This window comes from Lissotriton vulgaris, chromosome 2_1 (assembly GCF_964263255.1).
Source record: "Lissotriton vulgaris chromosome 2_1, aLisVul1.2, whole genome shotgun sequence".
Lineage (NCBI taxonomy): Eukaryota > Metazoa > Chordata > Amphibia > Caudata > Salamandridae > Lissotriton > Lissotriton vulgaris.
This window is the reverse complement of record NC_141687.1, coordinates 831,483,289-831,508,418: the sequence shown is the minus strand read 5'-3', so window position 1 is coordinate 831,508,418 and position 25,130 is coordinate 831,483,289. Positions and strand designations below refer to the sequence as shown.

The 25,130-nt window shown below is 45.9% G+C and overlaps 1 protein-coding gene and 1 pseudogene across 4 annotated transcripts in view; both read right to left on the bottom strand.

Moving 5' to 3' along the window:
* DIP2A (DIP2 acetate--CoA ligase A) overlaps positions 1-25,130 on the bottom strand; it is a 964,533-nt gene that overhangs the window by 803,667 nt on the left and 135,736 nt on the right. For all 4 annotated transcript variants that reach the window (XM_086956246.1, XM_086956248.1, XM_086956245.1 and 1 more), the window contains exon 2: positions 10,440-10,511. In XM_086956246.1, the coding sequence (XP_086812372.1) occupies positions 10,440-10,511 (72 nt within the window). The remainder of the gene's footprint in view (positions 1-10,439; positions 10,512-25,130) is intronic.
* LOC147731240 (large ribosomal subunit protein uL16-like) lies at positions 18,604-19,962 on the bottom strand (annotated as a pseudogene).

The window sequence follows — 25,130 nt, the reverse complement described above, 5'->3', positions numbered from 1 at the left end:
GGCATGCACAGAAACTATAGGGAACAGTTCCGCTTCCAGTGAGAGCAATAGTTAGTGGGTGCAGGAGGCACGGTTACCCTTAGCGGTCCGCGCTGAAGAAAGCGCCTGGAATGATTTCCCTGCGAGCACAAGACTAATAACAAATCACCAACAACAAACAAAGCACTTCAATTTCTCGCCAGCAGCAGTAAGCACTAAATCAACACAATTACAGTACACTACAAACATGTGCGGAGTGCTTACATTGTAAAAGTAGGAGTGCCGGTGCCAAAATCTGCTCAGAAGCCCGTGCCGGTGCTAAGAAAAGCCGGCAGGTGGAATACCAAAGCTGCAGTCTTAAATCCACCTCATGCTTCTTTAATCCACTACCAGACACTGCCTGCCCCTTTATCGCACTCTTGCAGGGTCCTACTTTCTCCCTCCGGGACGGTTTTGCAGTCTTTCTCTTCCTCGATCTTTCTAATCTGTGTTTCTCCCTCTCTTGCGCTATGTAACAATCTGATGCGAAAAATAAGTGCCAGTCCCGAAAAATAAGGACTGCATGTGGGCAATTAAACATTTCCTATACAGTTTCCATATGTGTTTCACAAGATATTTCCACCTACAGTGTGTTCTTGAATTTTTTTCAATAAACCTTGTGACCTCTGAGGAAATGGAGTGTATTATATGGTGTGGTTGTACGATCTCTCTGTGTAATACACTTACCAATTCATTTAGGACCGCTTGGTTTTGTTTGTCATACCTTCAACTCAACCCTGGGTAGCTGTGCCTCACAGCAGAAAGGACTACACAAAGGAACATATGTACAGCATTTGAGCAGAAGCAAAACAATTGAAGAAACCGACAAGAAACGAAGGGAATCAGACACCAATTTATAAAAATAGACTATTTTCATTTGTTTTTAGACACCACAATGTAAAAGATCCACCAGAGGGTTCCAGAGATCTAGAATTTACAAGAAATTTTCACTCAACCACCAATAAGAATTGGCAAACTCAACAAATTTGAAACTTAAAAACTTTTCCACTAAAACTATTGAGCTAGGTGTAATGCAATCACTTGGAGTCACTTTAGGGGATCAACTTCAGTGGGGAGCCAATCGGGGGACCAGCAAGGTCCTCGGAAACAGTTACCTCAGCAGGTGAAGCATTCTTAAGTCTGTTCCAGGCACTTTTATTCTTTACAGGGCTTTCCTATGGAAGTAGTTCTGATGCAAGGGATGAAGGCTGCGGAAAGATGCTCAGAAGACTGGCTTCTTACTGCGATCACTCAGTTCACAAAGGGGGTGAGGAGGTGCTGGTCACAGGATCAACATCCTTCAATGTCCTCTCAGTGCTGGCAGAAGTCCAGTCTCTACTGGATTACCAGTCGCCCAGTATTGTGGTCAGGGGCCAATCCTTCTTGGGTCGATAACTCATCTTCTGGAGGTCCCAGGTGCACTTCAATGACATTCTCAGTTGCAACCTTGTGCATCGGGTTCTGCTACCTAGTGCTGCACAGCGGTAGTTTGAAGACTTTGGGCTACCAACGTGCCATAGCAGGCTTTTCAGCTGTTGTGTCCCTGTAAACAGGAAGGCAGTTCACTGACCCTGGGAATTTCCTGGCTTTGGCTGGTCTATTAAGACTTTTCCTAGAGCAGGACACAGTAGGAACCGTCACTCCCATTTGCTAGCTACCAGGTTCAACAGGTGCAATCCGGACTCTCTTTACAGGTTCAACAGTGCGACAGGACAGTCCTTCAGTCCTTCTTCCAGTACAGTCAACATCTGAGTTTGGGTGCCAGCGGTGCCTTCAAAGCAGGATGCGGGTGGCAGCCAATAGGCTACCAGGTTCCCTCGCACCAGAGGATCACTTCCTGCTCAGTGTGGCATCTGGGCAGGATGCACCATTCCGCCCACATCCAATATGGCAGGACCCCTCTCCTAGCGTGTGAAGCGCCCTACCCTTACATAGAGGAGTGGCTTTTAAGTGGGCAACACGCCTCTTGAATACCGTTTTGGCAACTAGTTTCCCCTCTCCTGTCCCAAGCGCCAGCCTGTCTGCCTGAACATTGGAACAGCCCCTCTCCCAAGTGTTTACCAACTTGCCCTTCAAAGGTGACTTCTCCTTTGAGGCTCACCTTTAGGGCCAAAACCTGTGTGGGTTCTTGAAAAAAGGGAGGCAACACCTCCTTCCAGGTCAGGTCACTACTGTAATCTTTACTGGGAACGGTTAGCACGTCTCCCCAGGAGGGCCGAAAACGGTCTCAACGGCAGGACTGGGGGATAATGTTTTAATCATTCAGCATTCCGTCCATCATTTGTTGCAGTTACACTTTTCGCCCTAGGTGGGATGGGTATGCCCAGACGTGGATCCCTTGCTCACTGTAGCACTGGATTCAAGCTAGCCTGGATGATGAAGGCTGACATACCCCGAAACCGGTCCCAGGATGCTTGTTTCCGGTCCAGGGCGGTCCTGGCTTGGCAGTACGGTCTGGACTGTTCCCATGAGGCACAGGGTCAAGACTGATTTGAATATGGCTGGGTCCAAACTGGGGTGGCGTACTGGGCATAAGAGCGATGGATTTAACCCAGATCTCTTGACTGGGGGAGAATGTTTGAATCATTCAGCATTCCGTCCATCATTTGTTGCAGTTACAGGGGTGCCTTCAAAGCAGGATGCAGTGGGAGCCAATGGGCTACCAGGTTCCCTCGCACCTGATGACCACTTCCTGCTCAGGATGGCATCTGGGCAGGGTGCACCATTCTGCCCACATCCAATATGGCAGGATTCCTCTCCTAGTGTGTGGAGCGACCTAGCCCTACCCAGAGGGGTGGATATCAAGTGGGCTACACGTCTCTGGAAAACCGCTTTGGCAACTAGTTTCCCCTCTCCTGTTCCAAGCGCAAGCCTGTCTGGCTGAACAATGGAACAGCCCCTTTCCCAAGTGTTTAACAACTTGCATTTCAAAGGTGGCTTCTCCTTTGAGGCTCACCTTTAGGGCCAAAACCTGTTTGGGTTCATGCCAAAGGGAGGAGACACCTCCTTCCAGAGAATATCCCTACTATGATCTTTACTGGGAACGGTTAGCACGTCTCCCCAGGAGGGCAGAAAGCGGTATCAGAGACCGGACACACATGTGCAGCGAACACAGGGTACTAAAGGGAATAAAGTAGAAACTTTAATAAATTGCACACTGCAACTTGTCGTATTACTTTTGACCTGAGAATCAAGTCGGGCTTAATGTAACAAGGCGTTTGATACCCTGGATGACTGCACCATTCCAGAGTTAACAGAGCAGCTGAGGGGTCAGCATGTAACTTTGCACTCGCCAATTGGGTGACCAAGCTTTTCCACAGTAAAAAAACATCAGTTTCGCGTTTTTACTATCGGACCAGGGCAAATTACATGTTCTACCTGTGGGAAATGTGGCACCCTGCCTTAGGGCTCAATAGGCCTGCCATAAGGTGGCTTACACATACACCCAGGGACAGTCTGGCTTTGTCTTTGCTTTAAAAAGCAAAGTCGGCCCAGCAGTTAAACTGCTTTTTAGCCTGCAAAGGACGGGCTGGGAGTCTCATTTAAATCATGTCACACCCATGGTGGTACATCCAATGCTGCTGCCCTGGAGTGACCCTCTAATTTCATGCCTTGAGTCCCATTTTTAGGCACTTACAGACAAGTTACCTAAGCCACTGAAGTATGAGCCAATTCAACATACCAGTTTCAAGGGGAAGGGCAAAGGCACTGAGGTCTGGTTAGCAGGCCTTAGTGCACGCTCAGAATCGAAAAACCAGCAGCATCAACCTAAAAACTTAGCAGTGTCCATAGGCATTTCTTTATATGAACAATGAAACCTAGTTAAAGATCCCAAAGGGGGTCCCTCACTACCAAAATAGGACACATTGAACCATTTCTACTGACATCCTTAGAATACTTGGGGCAAAGAAACAAAATTAGAGTAAAGAAGTGTGTAATGCATGTTTCATGAGATTACAAGATGGCTCCAGGTCATCAGGAACACCAGTTTCCAGTGGTGGGCTTTACTATAACACCCTAATGCATTGTGCGAGTTGTATTGTTGTGGTAATAAGTGCTATGTAATTGCAACTACATTACAATTTCAGTGCATTAAGTTGGACCAGACAGTGCCCCAGATTGCATCGTCATCTGTTAACGTTGTTTGTATAAAGTACAGACACAAGAAAAACGCTTATTACGGGCTGCAAGTAAACAAAAAATATGAACAAGTCACTAAGTGTTGTGATACATTTTATATTAATGCATGATACTTTGGTCAAGTTAATTAGTTGCGTTCTGCTTATAGATTGTATATGTTATAAAAGCTTGTAATAGGAAGCGAGTGTTGGTAAAGGACAAATGTAGCACTACCATTACCCAGACAACCATAAAGAAATCACTAGCTATCATATTTTTCCAGTTCACCATGCTATAAAAAAATGTTAACATTAGAGGTATCATCTCCTCAGTCCTCCACCAATCACCAGCTAAAATGTTGCATATCTACTGAATAGCACTACAAAGAATACTCCAGGTTATCTGTCTCAAATCATAACATTAGTCTCAAATGTATGGACTTATTATGTTTTACGGACTAAAGCCCTCACTCACCCAAAAGTGGCATGCTTCATCATAGGGATATTCCTCTTACAGACAGCCACTGGGGACAAGAATAAAGGCTGTAGATACAGCAGTTTCCATTTCTTTTCCCGTCTGCAGATTCCGCCTATTTAGACAGCCACATCATTTTTCATATAGGCCTTACAATCATGTTCTACCTCAGGAGTTCCCTTCCCCGAGGGCTGTACCCAACACAGTCATCCCAAAAACTGTCTGTGTGAAGAGGAGCCCTATGCTGTTGTGATTAGACGGGCATATGTCTGTTGTTTTCCCCTCCAGACTCCTTATATATTAGACGATAATTAACGCATGTCAGTAAAATAAGGTGCTGCAAAAAACCCAATAATGTTCTGCAAAATGTCAGTCCATGCCACAGTATCCTCGGGGTCTGTGCAAAGAATGCTATTAAACACTTGGCAGCAGACCTTAACTGCATAGATTATATGAACAAGACTGTATTCAGGAACCGGATAAGGAAAAGGATTGGAGTTTAGTCGTTCACATCCTGATAATGACTGAATGAAGATAAAGAGGCTGGATTCAACATATAAATATTTGAATGCTGAAGGGACGCAATTTCATCTTAAAGCCAGTCTAGATATGTATAGTACTTGTTTTAGGCCTGGCATGGCAATGCAGTAGTCGCCAAACATGCAATCAACAGAAAAGAACTTTCAGAAGTACTACCGAAAGGGACTTAGCCACTTGGCGGATCAACTGAATACTAAAGCATTTGATTGGGCAGAAGTTGTGTTTCCTCTGAAAAATAGTGCTTGCATTGCACTTTCTGAGTTCTGTGAAAGCTTAGGCTTCATAACCCCTACTGAGTTGATTTTTATGGTGGCAAGTCAATGATCAAGGCTACAGGCCTGATTTGTTCATTATGAAAAGCTATAATAAAGGCAGTAGGGCTGACGTAGTTTTTGCCAAAAGCATATGTTAAGGTCAATGGGCATTTACATGTGATATGTTATAACTCTGTATTAAAGCATGCAGAGATGTATTTTGTTACATGGAATTTCACACAGCACCATAGAAGGCAAGGGTTTTGACACTGGCTACCCTCTCAATCAAACCGTGGAGATAGAAGATTTACACTGTGATCATCCTGGTTAGACCCTCTTGAGACAGATAGTATTTTTGTTTGCCAACTGTAATTTTGCATCCATTTGTAGTTGTAGGACTATATGCCTGATGGTTCCCTTGTGGGAAAGCTTATGTTAAATCTAGTAAACTGGAGTTGGTTATGATGACATGCCAGCATTAAAGGCTACAGGCCTGGCTCCTTTATTGTAAAAGCTTAAGTCTGATGCCATGGCTCTGATCTGTCTATTATGAGAGGTCATGACAAAGGCAATAGACCTGGCTGATTTATTGTGAGAAGCATTTATTAATAACAACAGGTCTTCAACAAAGGTGGACTGTTCTTGCATTGTGCTGCTGGTTGAAGAGAAGTATTTTGTACATGAAATTGCAGAGATTACCACAGAAGACCAGGGATTTTGGTATTAGTCACCTCCTCTAACAAACCTTGGTGGTAGACTATTTTCATTCACTGTGATAATCCTCGTTAGCCCTTTCTGAGAGTTTTGTTTTATATTGCCTTCAAAACTGTAAATTTGCACACATTTGTAATGCTAGAACTAAATGCAGGATGGTAGCAAGTTTATGACCACTTTGTTTGTTATGGTGTACAGCAGGGCTGTTAAATTGGATGCAAAACGGTCAGGTGAATCTTTAAAAGGGGTGAGGCCAATGAAGAATAAATGGGAATCCTGCTCAAGAGGGATGGCCTAAGTAATTAAAGGTGCAGTTTGAAACATGTGAACTAAACTCCTGCACTTTACACAGGATACCATTTGACGCTTTAAACAGTGTACCACCTGACCAGTATTTAGGTCCTTTCTGTGAGTTTTCTATGATTGCATACTGACATATCACACAACAACGAAAGCCTGACCTATTGGCTTTGCCATTGACCGTAATATAAATGTTTAAACAGGAGAATCGCTGATAATTTATCATCTAAACATAACTTATGTACCTGTCCTCCACCAGACTTAGTGCATTATTTGTTTAATTGCCCACATTTATCTGTCGCACATCAACACTATTTAATGCCAATGTTATTTAAACATGCTATTGATACATGGTTCGACGCAACTCAGTTAATATACGCTACCATCTGTCTTAAGAAAGTTAACCTCTCCATTAGAAAGTTAACCTCTTCACTATAGATTAATTAATCCTGGCTGGTCTTTTTTTATCAACAGCCTTAAAGATTCTTCATTTTACGCAGGCGCAACCACACTTGTTGCTTTAACACGTGGTAAGGTTAGATAATTTAAAAGTCGACAATATCATGATCAGCTTGGGGCTCTCTTATCTTTATATACAGAACACTGAATACTTTTACTGATTTTTTCTACCAGCACTAAAATTCAGACAGCCTGCCGGGGAAAAAAATCAAACATCAGAGCCATATGCCAAAATTAAGGAATATCTTGAACGTACCAATAAATTTAGGTAAGCCAAATAGGCCTAGCATATTCCAAATACTGGAGAAATAAAATATGTTCTGTTATTATATATCCTTAATAAAATTGTTCTGATTATCACAGATTAAAACTTTATTGGAATAAGAAGCGACTGCGCCTCCCCGATAACAAGAAATATATCCCTATGTGATACTTTTTTAAGGAATACAGAGTGAAGACTGTCACCTATGTTCCCCTTGGTCAGGTATGATTACATCTTAATAAGACAGCTCAAATGTTCTCTCTATCTCTTATTATAAGCATAGGTATATCCTAGTGTCAACTCACTCAAATGGGGGTCACTAATCCTTGTGCTGCATTGCCCTTCCAAAATAACACTGCTCAAATATAAATTATCTAGTTTGTTCCTTGTGCAGCTATAATTAATAACTGCACAAGTAGGGAAGAATTGTTTGGTAAGCACAGCATTAGATACAGTTTTATGTATAGGTAATTGTATATTGATGATAGGAGTACAGAACACTATCCGGCATGTTTTTAATTTGTTTTACATATGTTTTTCAGATTTTAATGTGGCTCCTGAAGAAGGCGTTCTTGTTAAAACGCCGAAACGCGCGTCGATGATTATTTCTGCCACTATTTTATGGATTTTTTGTGTAACTTTAGTAGAAAAATAATTTTTCTTATATTGAATTAATTGTTTTCTCAATTTGTTTTTATGTCTATGGTGTTTGAGTTTAAAATGTTTTTATCTTAATTATGTACACTCATTAATAAATTCGATTTTGTACTTTTTAATTGGTTGCTGTGCTTCCTACATATTGTTTCTCCGTGGTTTGTGCTATCTAACTGTTTGCTATTATTACATTGTCTCCACCAGACTTAGTGCATTTTTTGTTTAATTGCCCACATTTATCTGTCGCACGTCAACACTATTTAATGCCAATGTTATTTAAACATGCTATTGATACATGGTTCGACGCAACTCAGTTAATATACGCTACCATCTGTATACATTTATTAAACCCTTTTTATCTACTAAAATGTTATTCTAATTCTGTGCAATATGCAATATAAATAAAAATAGAAACGTACAATAAATGTATTCATTCACATCTTTTACCCTATTGTGAGGGAAGACCAAATAGAACCGATCAAAGCCTTCCCGGACCAAAGTCTTTCATATTCAGTTCCCCTCTGGGATGACATTTGCCTGGCAATGGGTTCTCAGACACACTCTAGAAAAGGCATTGACCATAAGCTACTGACCATAGGGGGTGGGCGCAGATGTGCCCAACCCCTGCGGGTGCTGGTGTGGGCTGGGTTTTCAAAGAGTTAGGAGGAAGAGAGAGGAAACTGAATGAAAGGCTCAGTGCGAGGAAACAGGATGTTGATCACAGTGCTGTAAAAGACAGGAGAATGTACAGGGGTTGTAGCTGAAACCACTCAGGGTGTTTCACCAATCACAGCTGATTACATCCTGTAAGAACTAATGGAACCAGGCTCAAGGCGACAGGCAATTATAACAGAAGAAATCAACAACTGAAATAGGTTCCACTTCCTGATGAGTGGGGACTCCTGCTTTGACTTTCATTTCTGTTTCAGAACGGTTTCTCTGACGGTTAGGGATGGTAATCGCTTGCTGTCCAACAGAAAATAAGGCACTTGAAGGTCCTGACTGAAAGAGGCCTACCCGTTGCAGTGCCTCTTTCCTAAGATGGGGAAACGGTTAACACATTCAATGCTATGGGAATTCCCCTGCTGCGCTGGCTTTCTCTTATTTCCATTAGTTCATGCCGAGCTCAGCTCGTCATGAGTGTAGCAGCAGGCTACTGCATGACGAGCTGGGCTCTTCATGAGTGTGGAAGGAGTTAAAGATTCTACAGCCAGGGCCAGCTGCATAGCCTGAAGAAATCCATCAAGAGCAGTGGGGACTGGACTTTCGGCCTTGGAATGAAACCTACATGAAAATGAGGAAAAATGTATTGCTTGGGTTCAATAGGGCTACCCTGAAGAGGCGGAGACGTTGACGAACCAGGAAAGTAGGAAGTGGTCCCTACAACTGAAAACTTTGGGTTGGGTTCCAAAGAATCAGTGCCAATGACATTTATTCATCAGATATTTTTAAATAACATTTAAACCTACATGTAAGTGAAACTATGGTTGTAAGTGGCTGTATTTCACTATTAAAACGTAGAGCAATGCGTTATGCATGTGCCAACAATGAATGTAAACTGCCCTCAAGAGCCCATTTGAGAACCTCTGCCAAGCTGTTGTTGGTGTTACTTTAATACTTCCAAACACTGCTTTTGATTCTAAAAGCACTTGAATTCTGGTCTTCAAACCTCCTGAACTCTAGATCAGATTTCCTTAATTTATGTGTTATTTTGATCAGTTGTTGTTTTTAACTAAATCGGATTGGGAAATTTTACTTATTACAAAACTGATATTTTGATATTGCTGTTTTTGTACACATGGACAATTCTCTGATAAAAGCCTTGCTCCTTTTGCCAAATTAAGTTAAACAAGGGTTTTATTGCGGCCACCTCTACCTATAAGAAATGTGATAGTGTTGACTTTGAGGAAGCACCACTTCATAGGCTACAGAGAAAGAGGGACGCTTTGCTGTCTTTCAGGAAGTATGCAACCTTTTAGTTGTTTTATAGGTTGCAGCTTCCGACTGTCTGTTTAACTTTCAACCATGGAGCAGCACAACGTTTTAAAGCAGGCAAGACGATGGTGACCTTAGAGCCAAATGGATGAGCATGCAGCCAATGGAGCTAGGGCCATTTCCCGACCATAAAAGGAGGGCAAGGCTGAGCCTCAGTGCAAAAGAAAAACAATGGGAAATGGGTAGAGAGCAGAGTAAAGATGTGGGGTGACTCGCCAAAAAGCTGAATATTCAGGTGTGCGTGGCCAGCCCAGATGCATGGCAAAACAGTCATCTCTGTGCACAGAAGAGAGATGATTAACTAGCCCAATGCTCCACATGCACTCTACCTCAGATTAAGTGCATCACGTGATGGATATCGACTGTTCCAACCTGCAGCAGTACCACCTCTGGTTGTACAGAGCACATTGGTCTATCTAGATAGACCCCCTCCCCATATCAGCGTATGAAATAGGCAGTAGTAGGAATCTTTACCTCAAATCAACTGTGAGTCAAGGTATAAGGCCGCTCTCGCGTCCAAGGATCTTTTGTATAGCTCAAAACGTTTTACCAACACCGTAAACTGCAATGCTATGCAATGCATCCTTGCAAGGATTATCAGCTGAGACTACCCTTGTTTAGTGCCCGGTCTCGCATTAAGCCTTTCTTACCTTGAATTAGAGGGATGTATCTTGCAAGCAGCTTTGCTCTTTTCTTCTCATAGCCCTTCTGTGTGATGTCTCCTAAAAAACAAATATACACATCGTTTCATTACGACACTAACAGGTGCAAAATGATTAGAAGTTAATTTATTGTGCAACGTTTGTACGTACATATTCTTTAATTATGCATACATACACATAAGTAGCCTTTGTGAATAAAGGTCAAGTCTAGTATTGAACAATGAGAACATTCAGTAATACAAAAAGATCCTTCAAATCCGAATCTATTGAGGCAGTGTCCCGACACAATTTACAAAGCAAAGTCGGGGACAGGAGCTGAACAGAATTACTCGCGACAGGGAAAGGAGGCTGCACACCTGCCAGCTAGCTGTGCCCATCCTGCTTTCTGACCTGCATTCTTTCAACCAGGAAGAGTCTGTCGCCTTCTGGCACACCTGACGCTCTGATCACGCACTTGCAAGCTCTGAGAGCCTCAGCTGTGAAATCAGAGCTACCGATCTGCAGACACACCCACGTGCCAGCAAACGTTCACAGCCTCAAAGAAGAGCACGCAGCCCTGGGCATTACACCTGCCAAGCAGCCCTTGCGGCCTCAGCCCTGTACTGGAAGAAACAGCCGTCACAGAGCCGGGTATCAAACCTTGACCTTCAGCGGTAGCAAACCACCCAGATTCTCAGGAGTACACCCAGGGCTTTAAGTGGGATAAAAAAACTGGGGGGTCTCTAACAGGAACGTGGCCAATGTAAATAAGGGCGTGGCTTAAAAAACTCATAAGCGAAAACTCTGTACGTAGCATAGTGTGCCGCCCAACTTGTATTTTATTGTTTCTGCCAATGCATCCAGATATATGATACAACAAGTAACATCATACCTACAACAAGTCAGTACTATTGGCTTTACCAATGGTTATTAGTTGCATAAGATAAGTAAGCAGCAACTATGGCTTCAAAATAATATTGAAAAAGCTTCCACTCAAAGCCCTGGTGAGCCCATGACAATGTTGCTTGTGCTGCGTTTCAAAAAGAGAACGGAAAATCAGAGAGAAAAGGACTCCCATTAAATGACTTCCCTTCCCCTACAACTCTCATGTGGCATGATGTCATGCAGTACCTTCTCCACTAGTGAGAAAGGTGAGCGTGTGCACATGATGTGTCTGCTGTCACTGCAGTCCGGAAACAAACGGACCGCCTGTGCCAGGGCACAAAATAGAGCCCGATATAGACCCGTTTCGAGGCATCCTTTAAAAAACTGGTGGTGCTCCGCACTGGTGAGACCCGGCCCACTTAACCCCTTCACTGCGGTGGCTATTCCGCCGCAGTGCTAAGGGGCGGGGCGGCCGCGCCGCGGCCGCATGCTGGTGACGGAACCGCTCCGTCACCAGCGTTGGTTGCGCTGTGCTTATGACGGAGCGGTTCCATCATGGCCCGCCCCGCTCAATGGAACGCTCAGCGCAGGCGCGGAATTCTCGCCGCGCAGGCGCTCCGAGCGGGCCATGACGGAACAGCTCCGTCATCAGCACAGCGCCACCGCAGCTGATGACGGAGCGGTTCCGTCATCAGCAGGCAAGGGGTTAAAGCCCTGAGTACACCTACAACTTCAGCTGCTGTACACCACAATATAGCAACAATAGCGTCTGCCATAAACCTGTAGCCTCAATAACTGCATAGGCAGCCCCCACATAGGCGCCAGCATTCTGGACCACCCACCTTTTTACCTTGTAACCCCATCGCTGCGGCGGCTATTCCGCCGCAGCGCTAAGAGGGCGGGGCGGCCGCGCGGCAGCCGCATGCTGGTGACAGAACCGCTCCGTCACCAGCCGCGGTTGGGCTGTGCTCGTGACGGAGCGGTTCCGTCATGGCCACGCCCGCCTAATAGAACGCGCCGCGCAGGCGCGAAATCAGCGCCGCGCAGGCGCGGCGGCCGGGCCATGACGGAACCGCTCCGTCATCAGCACAGCCCAACCGCAGCTGATGACGGAGCGGTTCAGTCATCAGCATCGAAGTAGTTAACCCCTTCCATGCTCATGACGAGCTCAGCTCGTCATGAGGCACAGTTGAGCTGTGCTGATGACGAGTTGAGCTCGTCATGACACCAGCAAAATGGCAATTTCCAACACAGGGGAAAAATAACCACAGCAAAAGAATGCAGTTGGCATAGCCAATAGGTCTCGCCTTTGGGACCTTATAAGTATTTAGTTATGCAGCACAATATCCTTGTTGCAACAACATCAAGTGTTGCATGGCTAAACACTTATAAGGTCCTAAAGACAAGACCTATTGGCTTTGCCAATGCTTGTTACATTTTGACAATGCAGCTGCCGCAACACACACACACAAGTGTGCGCGCGCAGAGTAGGGGGGGTTGTACGTAGAGTATTGGGGAGAGAGCAGAGGCACAACTAGAGCCAAATTTCGGGGGGGGGGGGGGGCTAAGAAAAAATGTCGGGGGAGGGGTTAACCTTTAATCAGTAGGCAGAGTGGAGCTGCAGGGGCTCTTAGAAGGGGTGAAACAACTGCAAGGCCTAATTAACATTCAAATGGTCTTTTAACCCCTTGTATGCTCATGACGGAGCCGCTCCGTCATGAGCAGCGGTTGCGCTGTGCTCATGACGGAGCGGTTCCGTCATGGCCCTGCCGCCGCGCCTGCGCGGCGCGTTCTATTAAGCGGGCGGGGCAATGACGGAACCGCTCCGTCATGAGCACAGCGCAACCGCGGCTCGTGACGGAGCGGCTCCGTCACGAGCATGCGAGCGCCGCTCGGCCCCCCCCTAGCGCTGCAGCGGAATTGCCGCCGCAGCGAAGGGGTTAAAGACCTGAGAAACGTTCGGGTGCGGCTTTGGTGTGCCCGGGATCTGTCTCATCCCGGGCTGCTACACACGACGGGGGGGGGGGGGGGGGGGGGGGCTGAAGCCCGTTGAGTCCAATGGGTGTTGCACGCCTGGGGGAGAGTGGGGTTGTCGGGGGATTGCGCTTGCGCGCCAGAGCACAATGCACTCACTCACAATTAGGTCAGAATTTAGCTAAAGTGGGCCGATCCTGTGACGCATGCTGTGGTGGTTGGAAGCAAAAGGCGAATGACACTACAGTAGGCCAGTAGACGAAGATGACCGATTGAAAACCCATGGAAGTAAATATTTATAGCGAATGTATTTTTTTTTTTACTAGAAACGAAGTGACTTTGCTAAAGCCGGACCTAAAAACACAACTTCACTAGAAAGAGCAACAAAATACTGACGAGCATGCCCTGAAAGGGCTATAATACCTGGTTTCTTTAACTGTCATCTTTTCAGCTAGTCTCCTGCTCAGAGGCGTGAATGCAGTGCACGTGCGCCCCTACTGAGATAAACTAAACAATTATATACCCAGCAATGTTATACAATATTTCTTGTTCACTGTCGCCTATTCTCTAGAATGGCTCCCAGAAGACAAAATACCCTAAAACTCGATGGCTTTCACTCTGACAAGAGGTACCCAAGTGTGGAGAAAATGATCCAGGAAGCAAACATTTGTGAGAATTCGAAACGTAAGAAGGTTTTCCAGAATACAGATGGGCCATGATTAGTAAGCTAACATAATATAACATAGCATGCAATGTAAAACTGTCCGGAGCGGTTACACTCGCGGTTAAAAGTGTCTAATCAGTTTACAGCAGCAAACTCTAGAATCGCATTCCCCTTCTTATACAGCAATGAAATGTCTCTTTCCAAAGTGTTCGGAATTGGTGTCAGCCAGCACAAGGCAAAACGCAAAAGACATTTTCCAGAAATATCAAAATGAGTATTTATAATAAAAGTGCAAAGTCTTTTACATCCCTTTTTTTATTGCCTCTTTTCAATTCTGCAAGTAGTAATGTAGCCACCACACAACCGGCCTTCCTATCAAATCGCTCTGCCCTATTTTAGTCTATATTTTCCCTGCTACACATTTGCCTACCCTCCAGCACCATGCAGAGTCCATGTAACCTCGCTCAAATTCCACAAGATCTAGCTCCATGACCAAAGTCACTAGCATTGTACTTGTATTCCTGGACACATCTAATCATAGAGTCTGTGCCGTGCCATTTCAAACACATGTGGCCCCATTTACTGAGTCCCAGGTAGACTAGTACTTCTCCAGTACCTCGCCTAACATTGTGAGGTTTGGCCCACCTTGAACAAACAAACTTTTTCCTGTACATCAATAAGGTTAATTGCTTTGATTTAGGTCTTACATAAAGGCCTTTTGTGCACAACACCAAAAGTTCCCTGTGCTCTCATTGATGCCTCCTGAAGCTCACCAGGGCCTGCCCACCAAACTTGACGTTATTTTGGTTTGCAGCTTGACCAAGATGGCTGCACTGTCTAGCCGGGCTCGATGTCAAAGCACATCCTTGAGTCTGCTAAGGCAAGATGTGGTAGGAAATCATTGTTGGGTCCTCCTTGTAGTCTTCTTCTGGCCCGTTAGTTGGGGAGACTATTTGCAGCTGAATCCCATCTCCCACCTCAATGTAGGCTGAAAGGCATGCATGCAGAAAAACTTTGAGGCAGTAGCAATTCCCTGCTCTCAAGCCTGAGATCACTCCCAGAAGCGCCAGACAGGGGTGATTATCTACACAATGAAAGCTTAATATTTGAAGCCAGGCAGATAAACCTTTATAATGTGTTTGAAGCTGCATCACATGCTGTGTAAACAGTTTTCTACTCTTTTTTGCTTTCCTATGAAAGTTGCCCTTTGTACTTCTTTACTCAACAAACTTAAATAAGCATTTACGATGCAACAGGCTCGCCTTTACAGAAGTTAGAGCTATTGGCATTGTAAATGACAAAAATTGTATTTATGTGTTGGTTTTGAAAACAGATAAATCAATGGCATTGTCATTTACAATGCCAATAGCTTAATCTCTCGCTAATGCGAGACCTATTACATTTACACACACACACACACACACACACACACACACACACACACACTTGGTGTGGTAAATTCACCCACGCGGTGATTCTATCCAGCCATAGGATCTTGGGAGTCAAGACCGCTTGCTCCGGGGAAGAGGTAATTCATGAGAGAAGATTCCTGGACCACCTCATGTTTGCCCAGCTAAATTCTACTCGAATTGGGGCCTGGGACGTCGTGCGGGAGAGGTAGCACACCCGCTAGACCACTGTTCTAACTTGGGACCCTTCTCGCCCTGGTCCCCGTTCAGCCGCCGCACAGGGAAGGTCAAACCTGGTGGGGTGGTCTCACCTGCTGCTAAAGGTGTCCAGGTTGCCCCTGTAATCACTGGAAATTTCACTTCTGGCCCCAAGTACGGCAGGTGCCCTTGTGCTCAATGAGAATGGCCTGCCCCCTTCAGCCCTGCCGCCCCAGCCCAACACACACCTGCGCTGGTGCGTATTCCTTGGCAGGATCCGAATACCGTTAATAATGATCTTGACAACAGCAATGCTATATACCACCAACACCAGACTTAAATACGGTTCATATATACATATTTTGAGCAACCCTGAAAACAGCCTTCGCCTCTACAGAAAACAATTTCATGAGGCAGCTCTACACCCTCTCAGCAGACTGCACGCTACTGATCTTACCAATGCAGCCATGGGAGATAGATTGAAGCATGACTCTCTGGGCACCCTCAAGCTGTCCGGCTCTACCCCCACGAGAACCCATGGATAGTTAGCCCCCCCTCATCCGTAATGCTCCGGCGCAAGCAGTGGGTGGAGCCTGCATTCACCTGGGGCAGACACCAAGGACCAGCCGAGTAGGTCAGGGGGCTGGAGCGCATCTCGCGATGTCCCCCCCTCCCTTCGGCATCCGCGGTCGGCACGGGGCGGAACCGCGAGGTTGGCCCCACTGAGGGTTACAGCAACAAGGTAGGAGCACAGTACAGAGCTGGTCCCTCGGACTTGCTCATCCACTCACATGTGTGGAAACCCTGTGCCTTTACCTCCCCCCTGCGAGAGAAAGACTAATGTAGGTGTGGCGTTGGGGTCCGAGCCAGAAAGTGGCCAACTGGTGAATACTGCATCCCACCGACATGGAGCCAAAGGTAGCTACTGTCTGGCGATTCATGGGGGGGGGGGGGGAGGCGCCACTAGACTCGCGATTAACTCCCACCCCCACCGCGAGCCCACGCCTGCATCAGCCCCCTCGCCAGCAACAGCGGTGACCCTGGGGTCTGAGTCAGGTCGGTCCTACAACTATTTATGCGCCTGACAAAAGAAAACCAAACTCCCCGGTCACCCTTAAGGCAAAAGCCCTCGCGAACATCTGCCCTGGCGACCCCCGTCCTGCGCTTACAACTAGCTAAGGGCCAGCCTACAATGTAAACCCCCACTCCAAGGACACCGCGCGGGTGAAGCCCCCACGGCTCAGGCAACCCAGGGTCCCAGGACTGGTACCGCCGTCGACTACAATTTGCTCTGTGCCATAATTAATTTAAACCCCACACCCCGGTCACCAGGCGACCAGCAATGGAGGCGGCCCCGCTGCTCTCCCGCTCGAGAAGAAGCACCATAGTGGGAGCGCAGGACTACGCTTCAGAGCCTGGGCGGCGTGCAGGCAGCAGTGACTGGGATGGTGGCTGGGCTGGCTGCTGCCGGGGGAGGGCTGCGCGCCTCCCATTGCCACATTTCGTGAGGCAGCGGGGGAAGCCTTCTCTGTCTCGGCCTGGGAAGGGGGAGGAAGAGCTGGCGGAAGACGTGCACACACAGAGCCCAGCAGCAGCGGCAGCCAGGAAGCACGCCGGCCCGGATGGGAGGGGGAGAGCCCAGGAGAAAGGAGAGGAGAGAGGTGAGAAGAGGGGTGGGGGAGAGGAGGCGACGAGGATGAGATAAACACGAAGGAACTCAGCCCTGTCCTTTTCAGACTGGGGGGCGTGTTTTTCTTTCTCCCCTCTTCCCATTTGGCTGGAATGTAAACAACAGGGGTGTTTTTGACTTGTTGTTTACCATTCTAGCCAATGAATTAGAGGGTAGAACAAACCTAAAAAACACGCCCCCCAATCCGAAAAAGACGGGGCTTAGAGCGAGAGAATGACGTAACTGAGACCTCTTCTCCAATGGCTGGCCACCGTTTAGGAGGCCAGCCACTGGAGAAGAGGCGCGGGGTTTACCCTCGCTACTCAGTCATTAAATCTCGCCAGCGAGACTGCGCATGTGCGCAGCCTACGGTAGCCGAGACCTAAAAATTAGTTCAACAAATTTATTCGGGTAAAACAACTTATGATATAAGGTAAACATTTAGTTCTCTTTAAATGTACACTATCTTAGACAAATTCATACTGTAAATATCCGGCCACACTCAAAATCTACCTATTCTGATAAACCCATCCCTCCAACATTCCAGGCAAACGCAAATCACCTGTCTCGGCAAATAAAAGTTAACTGGCAAAGACAAAGAAACCTGGCAAAGACAAAGAAAACTGGCGAAGACAAAGAAAACTGGCGAAGACAAAGAAAACGGACAAAGAAAACTGACAACGACAAAGAAAACGGACGACAAAGAAAACAGGCAAAGACAAAGAAAGCGAGCAAAAACAAAGAAAACTTGCAAAGACAAAGAAAACCGGTAAAGACAAATTAAGAGTCCTGGCAATGGAAAACTACCGGGCCTGACAAAAGCAGACAAACAGTCATGGAAAACAGATATTGACTGTTAAGGCAAACACAAACCGAATGCCACGGCAAACATTAACTATCCTGACAAAAAACAAACTGTTTCAGCATACACACTATATCTAACCTGCAATCCAATGTAAGCATCCTGATACATGCTCTGTAAATTAAAATAAGCATAAGCAAACACAATAGTAAATATCCCTGGCAGACCCAAACCGGCTATGATGAGGACCAGACGTTAATTAACCTTGCAAATACCTTGAGCAAATACAACAAACTATTTTGGCAAAACAGCATCCAAGTACCCTGGTATAAATCTGGGTAAACCCAAATCAACTGTCCCGGGAAAATAAAAACTGTAAAGAGCAAACAATAATATCTATTGTTGGAGGAGATAAGCTAACTTCCCTGAGCACGGACAAACGAAACAAGGGCGAAGACAAACTAACCGTTTAGGCAATCCACACTGGGGCAACAAACTTTTTTTTTTAAAGATTCATGATGTTTATTCTGGTTTACCAACGGCACTGTCAAGGGATTGCACCCACTTCATATTTAGGCAGCATGAAGGGCATACCATCCGTTCAAGGGGCCCTTGGTGAGCTGTACGTCACAGCACAGCCACCCGGCACAAGGCGCTTCTGTGCACACGTAGTCTCAAAGTCATCAGCGTTGAATTTGGTGAAACCACATTTATTGGAGATGTGAATCTTTTAACGCCCAGGAAACTTGAACTTGGCACTATGCAGAGCTTCAATCACATATTCCTTGCTGGAAGCCTTGGTACGGACAAACAATCGCCTGCCAAAAGTTCAGACGGGCTAAAGTGCCCTGGGGTTTGCCAAAGGCTCTACACATTCCAGTCTGCAGTCTATCAGCATCGGCACAGGACGACATTTTGTTGATGCGCATGACGTGAAACGGATGTAGGCCCACTTTAATGCGGAAACCATCCTTACCACAGCTCTTCACTACGTACTTGTTGCAACAAATACAGGCAGCTTCCAGTGCGTCAGAGGGCAGCTGCTCACATTCATCAGACACCATGTGGCGGCATAGTGGGAACCTGTCCACCTTTGCCTTCTTTCTGCCCAAATCGAAAATCCTAATCTTGGGACCAGGGACATCTCTGCAGAAACAGGATTTGGGGTAGGGTTTGCTTTTGCAGTATCAGTAACATTGCTGCTGCTGCTGGCAACCTACCCGAGAGGCAAGGGGGGGGGGGGGGGGGGGGGGGGGGAGGGGGAATTTATGGAACCTGGAAAACAAACTAGCTTTACTAGACAAGCATTTGCAATGCAATAGGTCTCGCATTAGGAAAGTTTGAGCTATTGGTATTGTAAATGACATTTTTTTTATTTATGTGTTGGTTTTGAAAATAGCCAAATAATTAGCTTTGTCATTTACGATGCCAATACTTTTACCTTTTGCAAATGTGACACCTATAGCATTTGTAACGCAACATGTTTTGTATTTACGTGATTTATCAAAGCACCGTGCAAGCTTTCACGCAGCTGACTTCCAGGCGGGTGACACTGACGTCATCCGTCGACATCCCTTGCTCGTCCCTTCCATCCAATAACACCGCCTGGACAGCTCTGCTTTGAAAAGTGTCCAGGGCCCAGGCATAATGTGATTTATAACCTCTGCAATTTCATCATAGTCAATGACCTCTGTGATGTCACTTTCTGTAAATGCCATCAGGGACAAAGGTCATGTGATGTGATGCATGAGATTATGAGTGGTCAAGGAGCGGGTGTTACCAATCTCTCGCTCTCCCTGTGATTTTGGTGGAATAACGTCACTGACTTGATCTGAATCATGTGACCTTTGACCTGTATAGGCACTTTTTGCATCCTGCCTGTGGTACATCGTCTTGCATAGAACTTTCCCGAGTTCACTGGTTCCAGCCATCATATTAGTGGTTACTCTTCATTAAAAAAAATCACTCATTTGTTCTTGGTTGATAAGGAGATTGCATATTTTATTTATGAATCGTATAAGGCACCCGCTATAAACCTAATCACCTTTAGGTACAGGTCAAGATGCTTAAATGGAGAGATGGGGTCTTTATTAAGAGATGGGTGAGTTCTTTGGTGTAGGGATGGCTGAATACACAGTTTCGGAGTATCCACAGATAGAGACCTCTTCTAGGAAATCTTGACCTGTAGAAGACGCTGGTGGGAATCATGCGTGCTTTGAGGTTACATGTTGGGCAGTATCATTGTGGTCGGAGACGGCCATCTGAAGGATGAATATTATTATGGGTAATCGTGAGAATGGGGTGTCCTTTCATGATATGCATGTTGGAGGGAAGGACGCTTAAAAACAGCATAAATGTCCGATTAAGAGCACAGCTCCGTTTGACCCCTCTCTTTTGTGAAAGGGCCACGCGCATCGTGTCCACCTGCCGCCCGGGTCACTGGCCCTTGGGAGTTAAAGATAACATGGGTCCAGATGTCTCAGCGAAACATATCGACCGCAAACTAAACCAGGTTTAAAAAGAACAGTGTTTAGGTGGCTTTTCTTTCACCTATAATCCCATACCTTAAATAGTGTCCGGTAAAGAAGGTGGAAAAAGACTCTTCCCTTTGCCCACGTTTGTGCTACAACCGACTGTGCTAGGTCTGCCACAACCATTAAGGGTTCAGCTGTAATTTGTGATTTTTTTTTCATTATAAAGGTATTTGTAAGTGCCCTCTGATAATTAACCTCTTGCAGGTCGTAAAAGACCGCTTCATAATTAACGCCTCCGTGTTTATTATTTGTAACTTATGTTGTTTTAAATGGAGCAGTAGAAGCAAGTCTGGAATAAAAAATAAAAGACCCGAAGGAACCCGCTTTGCGTGAGAGAGTTGTGTTGCATCTAAATCTTCAAACACTAAGCTGGATTCTAAAACTATGATTTTCTGCATTGACGCTGCTTGAGCTCTCAAGAAGTAAGCCTTCCACATTTTGCAGTAGACTAATATGGTTTAACGGGAGAGAAAAAAACATAACTAACAAATCGCTTGGCATCGTCCGGTCAAGGGCGTCACTATAGCCAGTTTAATGTGCACAGAAGCTCCTGCCTCACACATTTCCTAAAGAGTAATGGCATACCAAGCAGCTCTGATGTCGTTTGCCAAAATTAATGTTCGAGTGGCATTCATCTACTGAGGCGCTGAAAGGCGCCCCTGGGGCTCTCATGCTAGTATTCTGCTCGCATGGTTCGCTTGTGCTCTATATTTAGATTAAGCATGTTCTGAGCATTATTCCTACCATAGGACGCCATACCGCTGTCGGTGGTTTTAAGTTTGGCACGTCCCGGCTCTTAACATTTTAACAATAGGTGGATACTGGGGCCAGAATAACCGCTTCTTTCTCCTGCCGCTCTACGACTTCCTTTAGCCCCCGGCTGCAGTAACAGGGCGGCCTGGCAAGTAAGGACACGGCCCTGCAGCCTGCCAGCCACCGACGAGCTGGCTACCTGCCCGACCTGCGATCAGACGCTGTGTTTCCGTCCCAGGCAGCTGCCAAACACGGAAGAGGATCGGCCTCCAGAGCCCAGTCCTGGGCACTGGTGGCACCCATTGGAGCAGAAATGTGCCCACCTGCGTCCACCCCAGTCCCAAGCCGAGGTCCCAACACCAACTAGCCAAGTCAACCCGTCCAAAAGCGACTGACGCCCTGAAGCACCGCGCAGAGATGCAGAAACCCGAGTTTGCCGTTGTTGAGCACCACTATACAACCCTCTCCCAAAACAGCATGACACAACTGCACGGCCCTCCCCCATCCTCGCTCCCCCTGCACCGCTAAGGGCACTGCAAAAAGCCGGCACTGCTCGCATCGCAGAGCCACACGATCCCAACCCCCAAAATAAACGCCGCGCCGCTGCACCGGGATATTCCTGCCCGACCGTCACCACGGGGGAGATGAGCAAGAGGGTGGTGTGGTGGAGCCAGACAGGGGAGGGCACTGCAGTCTGGAGTTAAAAGGCAAAAAATGAAAGGGTTCTGAGCGTTAAAGCAGATTTAAGCATAAGCCGGAGTTCTGAACAACTGATGACTATTTAAAAAAATGCATAAATAACGAAATAAACGAATACCGCAAATCACCTCCGTCACTCTGCCGGCCTGCGAACAGGAAGTCAGGCAGGCCGGCGCGACAACAGGAAACAGGAAGTAGGAGGGCGGGAGCCTACCTGCCTCCTACGGAAGAGCCGCGATTGGACGGAGCCGTGCCGAAGGAGGGAAGAAGAGTCCTGCTGCCGGGTCCTGCAGCTGAGGAGAGCCGCCGCACGAAGGAAGCCGGTGAGTGGCTTGATGACAGGGGGGGGGGGGGGGGGGGGGGGGGAGAGCCTGTGCGCGCGCGAGTGCGGGAGGGGGGAAGCATGTGCGCGCGCGAGTGCGGGCGGGCTTTGTATGTATGTGTGCGTGCGTGTGACTGTGGGGGAGGGGGGTGTGTGTGAGCGAGTGTCTGTGTGCCTGTATGTGTGTGCCTGCGTGTGAATGCGCTCGCCTGTGTGTGCGTGCGTGCATGCAGAGGGGTGGGGGCTGCCTGCCTGCGTCTGTGTGATGTGTGAGCAAGGGCTGTGAGTTACTCTGCGCATGCGCGGGTCGCTGCGCATGCGCGAGTCAGACGCGCGCTCCCGCGGTGAAAACTGCGAAGGAAGACGCTCGTGACAGTTTCGTGTCCACATTCCTAAATACGGGCCACAATAGGTCTGAAGCAGACACCCTCAATGCTCACGCATTGAGCGTTAGGTCTGCTCGACCTAATAAAGAAAAAAGGGGGCTAAAAAAATTTCAGCGGTTGTTATAAGAAAACCCCAATCGCTGGTTTAAGAAAAGGCTAAGTAACTTTATTGAGCATATATATATACTGTTGTCGCAGGAAAATAAAGGCAAACTATCTTAGGCAAACTACTACTATTGCCAAACACTAACTACCTCAGGTAAGAACACTACCATGGAAAAGGAAATGTAATTGTCTTCTGGACACGCAAAGTATCCAGGGATACCACAAACTGTCATGAGGAGCACAAGTCATGAATCCTAGGTAGACAAAAATGAACTATCCTCTGCATAAACAAAGCATAACTAGTCATCTTGGGCAAACGCAAAACAAGTCTCAGCAAAAACTAAATACCATAGGCTAGAGTAAACAAATTATACCAAAAACGGTGCCTAGTAAAGGCAAACTGTACTGATGACACAATTTGAAACCACTGTAGGGACTTTAAGAGAGCCTCCCTCGGTAAACACAAAAGCAGAAGATACTCATGGGAGTGACTGCTCAACAAGCCTCATCTTCATTCAGACTGCCCAATGAGATCCTTTTGTCAACACAAAAACAGTTTAAAAGATGCCAGCCAGAAATGCATTCCAATGCCTATACCAAGATTACCGAAAATGCATTCGTGGAGGTGTGCTTTTGGAACTAAGGCCCAATTGTCAGCTTAAGGAAGAAAAACTGACCCTTATATGCAACCGCAGGGCACGAGGTTTGCTCATCTGAAAGATGGTGTTAAATTAAGCAAACGTTTAAAAACATATACAATGTACATAACTTTACCATTTTCGAGAGCTAGGGCAGGGTTTATAGTAAGCAATACAACTGGAAGTGTCAACCATGTTTTAACCCTTTAGTTTCTGTTTAGTTACTTGGTGGGTGAACAAATACACTGAATTCCTTTTACAATTAAAGGCTACGTTCGAAAAAACACGAGCAAATGAATGTCACCCAAGAGGAGCCGTCTGACTTCCAAGAAGGAATAAAGGATCTACAAACGTTCATAGCTTGCTTCAAGAATGGTACAAGCGGAACAAGCTGGTCTGCATGTATGCAATTCCCTTTTTTATGAAGGGTGTAAAAGAATATATTAAAGGTTCAAGCGTTCCAAGATTTCTTTTCAGCCAATCGTTTAATTACATTTACATAAGCACTTTAGGCTAAATTAGCAATCCCAGCATAGGGACAAGAAATGCATTTTATCAGACATGATAAATACACAAATACTTAAAAAAATTGGTTTGGGAAATAATTCATAGAGGAATAAATCAAACCTTTACAAATGTGAAGTACATGTTCATGCTACTAGTAAATATGGAGGGAAAAGGTTTAAAAGAAACTAGACTCAGAAGTTAAAAGTTGTTAACATTAAAATATACAAATAAAACAGAGAGAAGCGACAGGAGGCAGTTGACAGATACAACTCACATCAGTTTGGGAGTACTCCGCCTCAAGTTGCTTCAGTACTGCTAGGCGATTCAGAAGCATATTGACAAATATTTTCTATCCAACTCTTGCATGCCATTTCAGAAAATGTGGTTGAGGTCAAGGAATGATAAGGTTAGTACTCTGAGGCGGGCTTCTTTCTTCTCCATCCCAATACTTTTCCTTACCACAAATGAACATGCTCCCCATTTTCTCCAATTCCTATTCAGGGATGAAAGTTCTTGCTAATGTCTCCAAATCACAAACAATCCTGACTTTCCCGTCAGCCAAGCAAGTGTTTTATTTCCAAGAATTTTCAGGGTTCTTGACCTACGGCACAGTGGGTACATTAGAGATCACCATATTCTATTAGTCTTTGAGAAAGGGTTTCATTTTTCGTTCTCCTACCACTGGCATAGTCCACTAGGATTACAAAATCTTCCATATAGTCCTCGTCACACTAAGGGAAAAAACGCTAGAATCCCTGGATCGACTGAATTCATTTATACTGGTGTTAATTTCATTAATATTAACCATGACATAAACCGAAACATACTCATACCCTGTTCCTAACCATGCTTTTACACTGACTTTTAGATACCACTACTGTGAACTTTATTCTTAAACCGAGCCTCAATGTTTACACTAACCACAACCACAGACCTAACCAAGACACTCATCCATGCTCTAAGTTGTTCCTAACTTTAACATTTAAGTTTACTTTTACCCTTTCCCCAACATTTACACGGACTAAAAGCTAGTTCTTGCCCTAAGCCTGACACTTATCCTACACATAGACTTGAGCAAAAATAATCTTCCATTTCCTATTACTTCCCATTTCTGTCATAGTTTTGATAATATACATTACTCCAATTTTGTTTCTA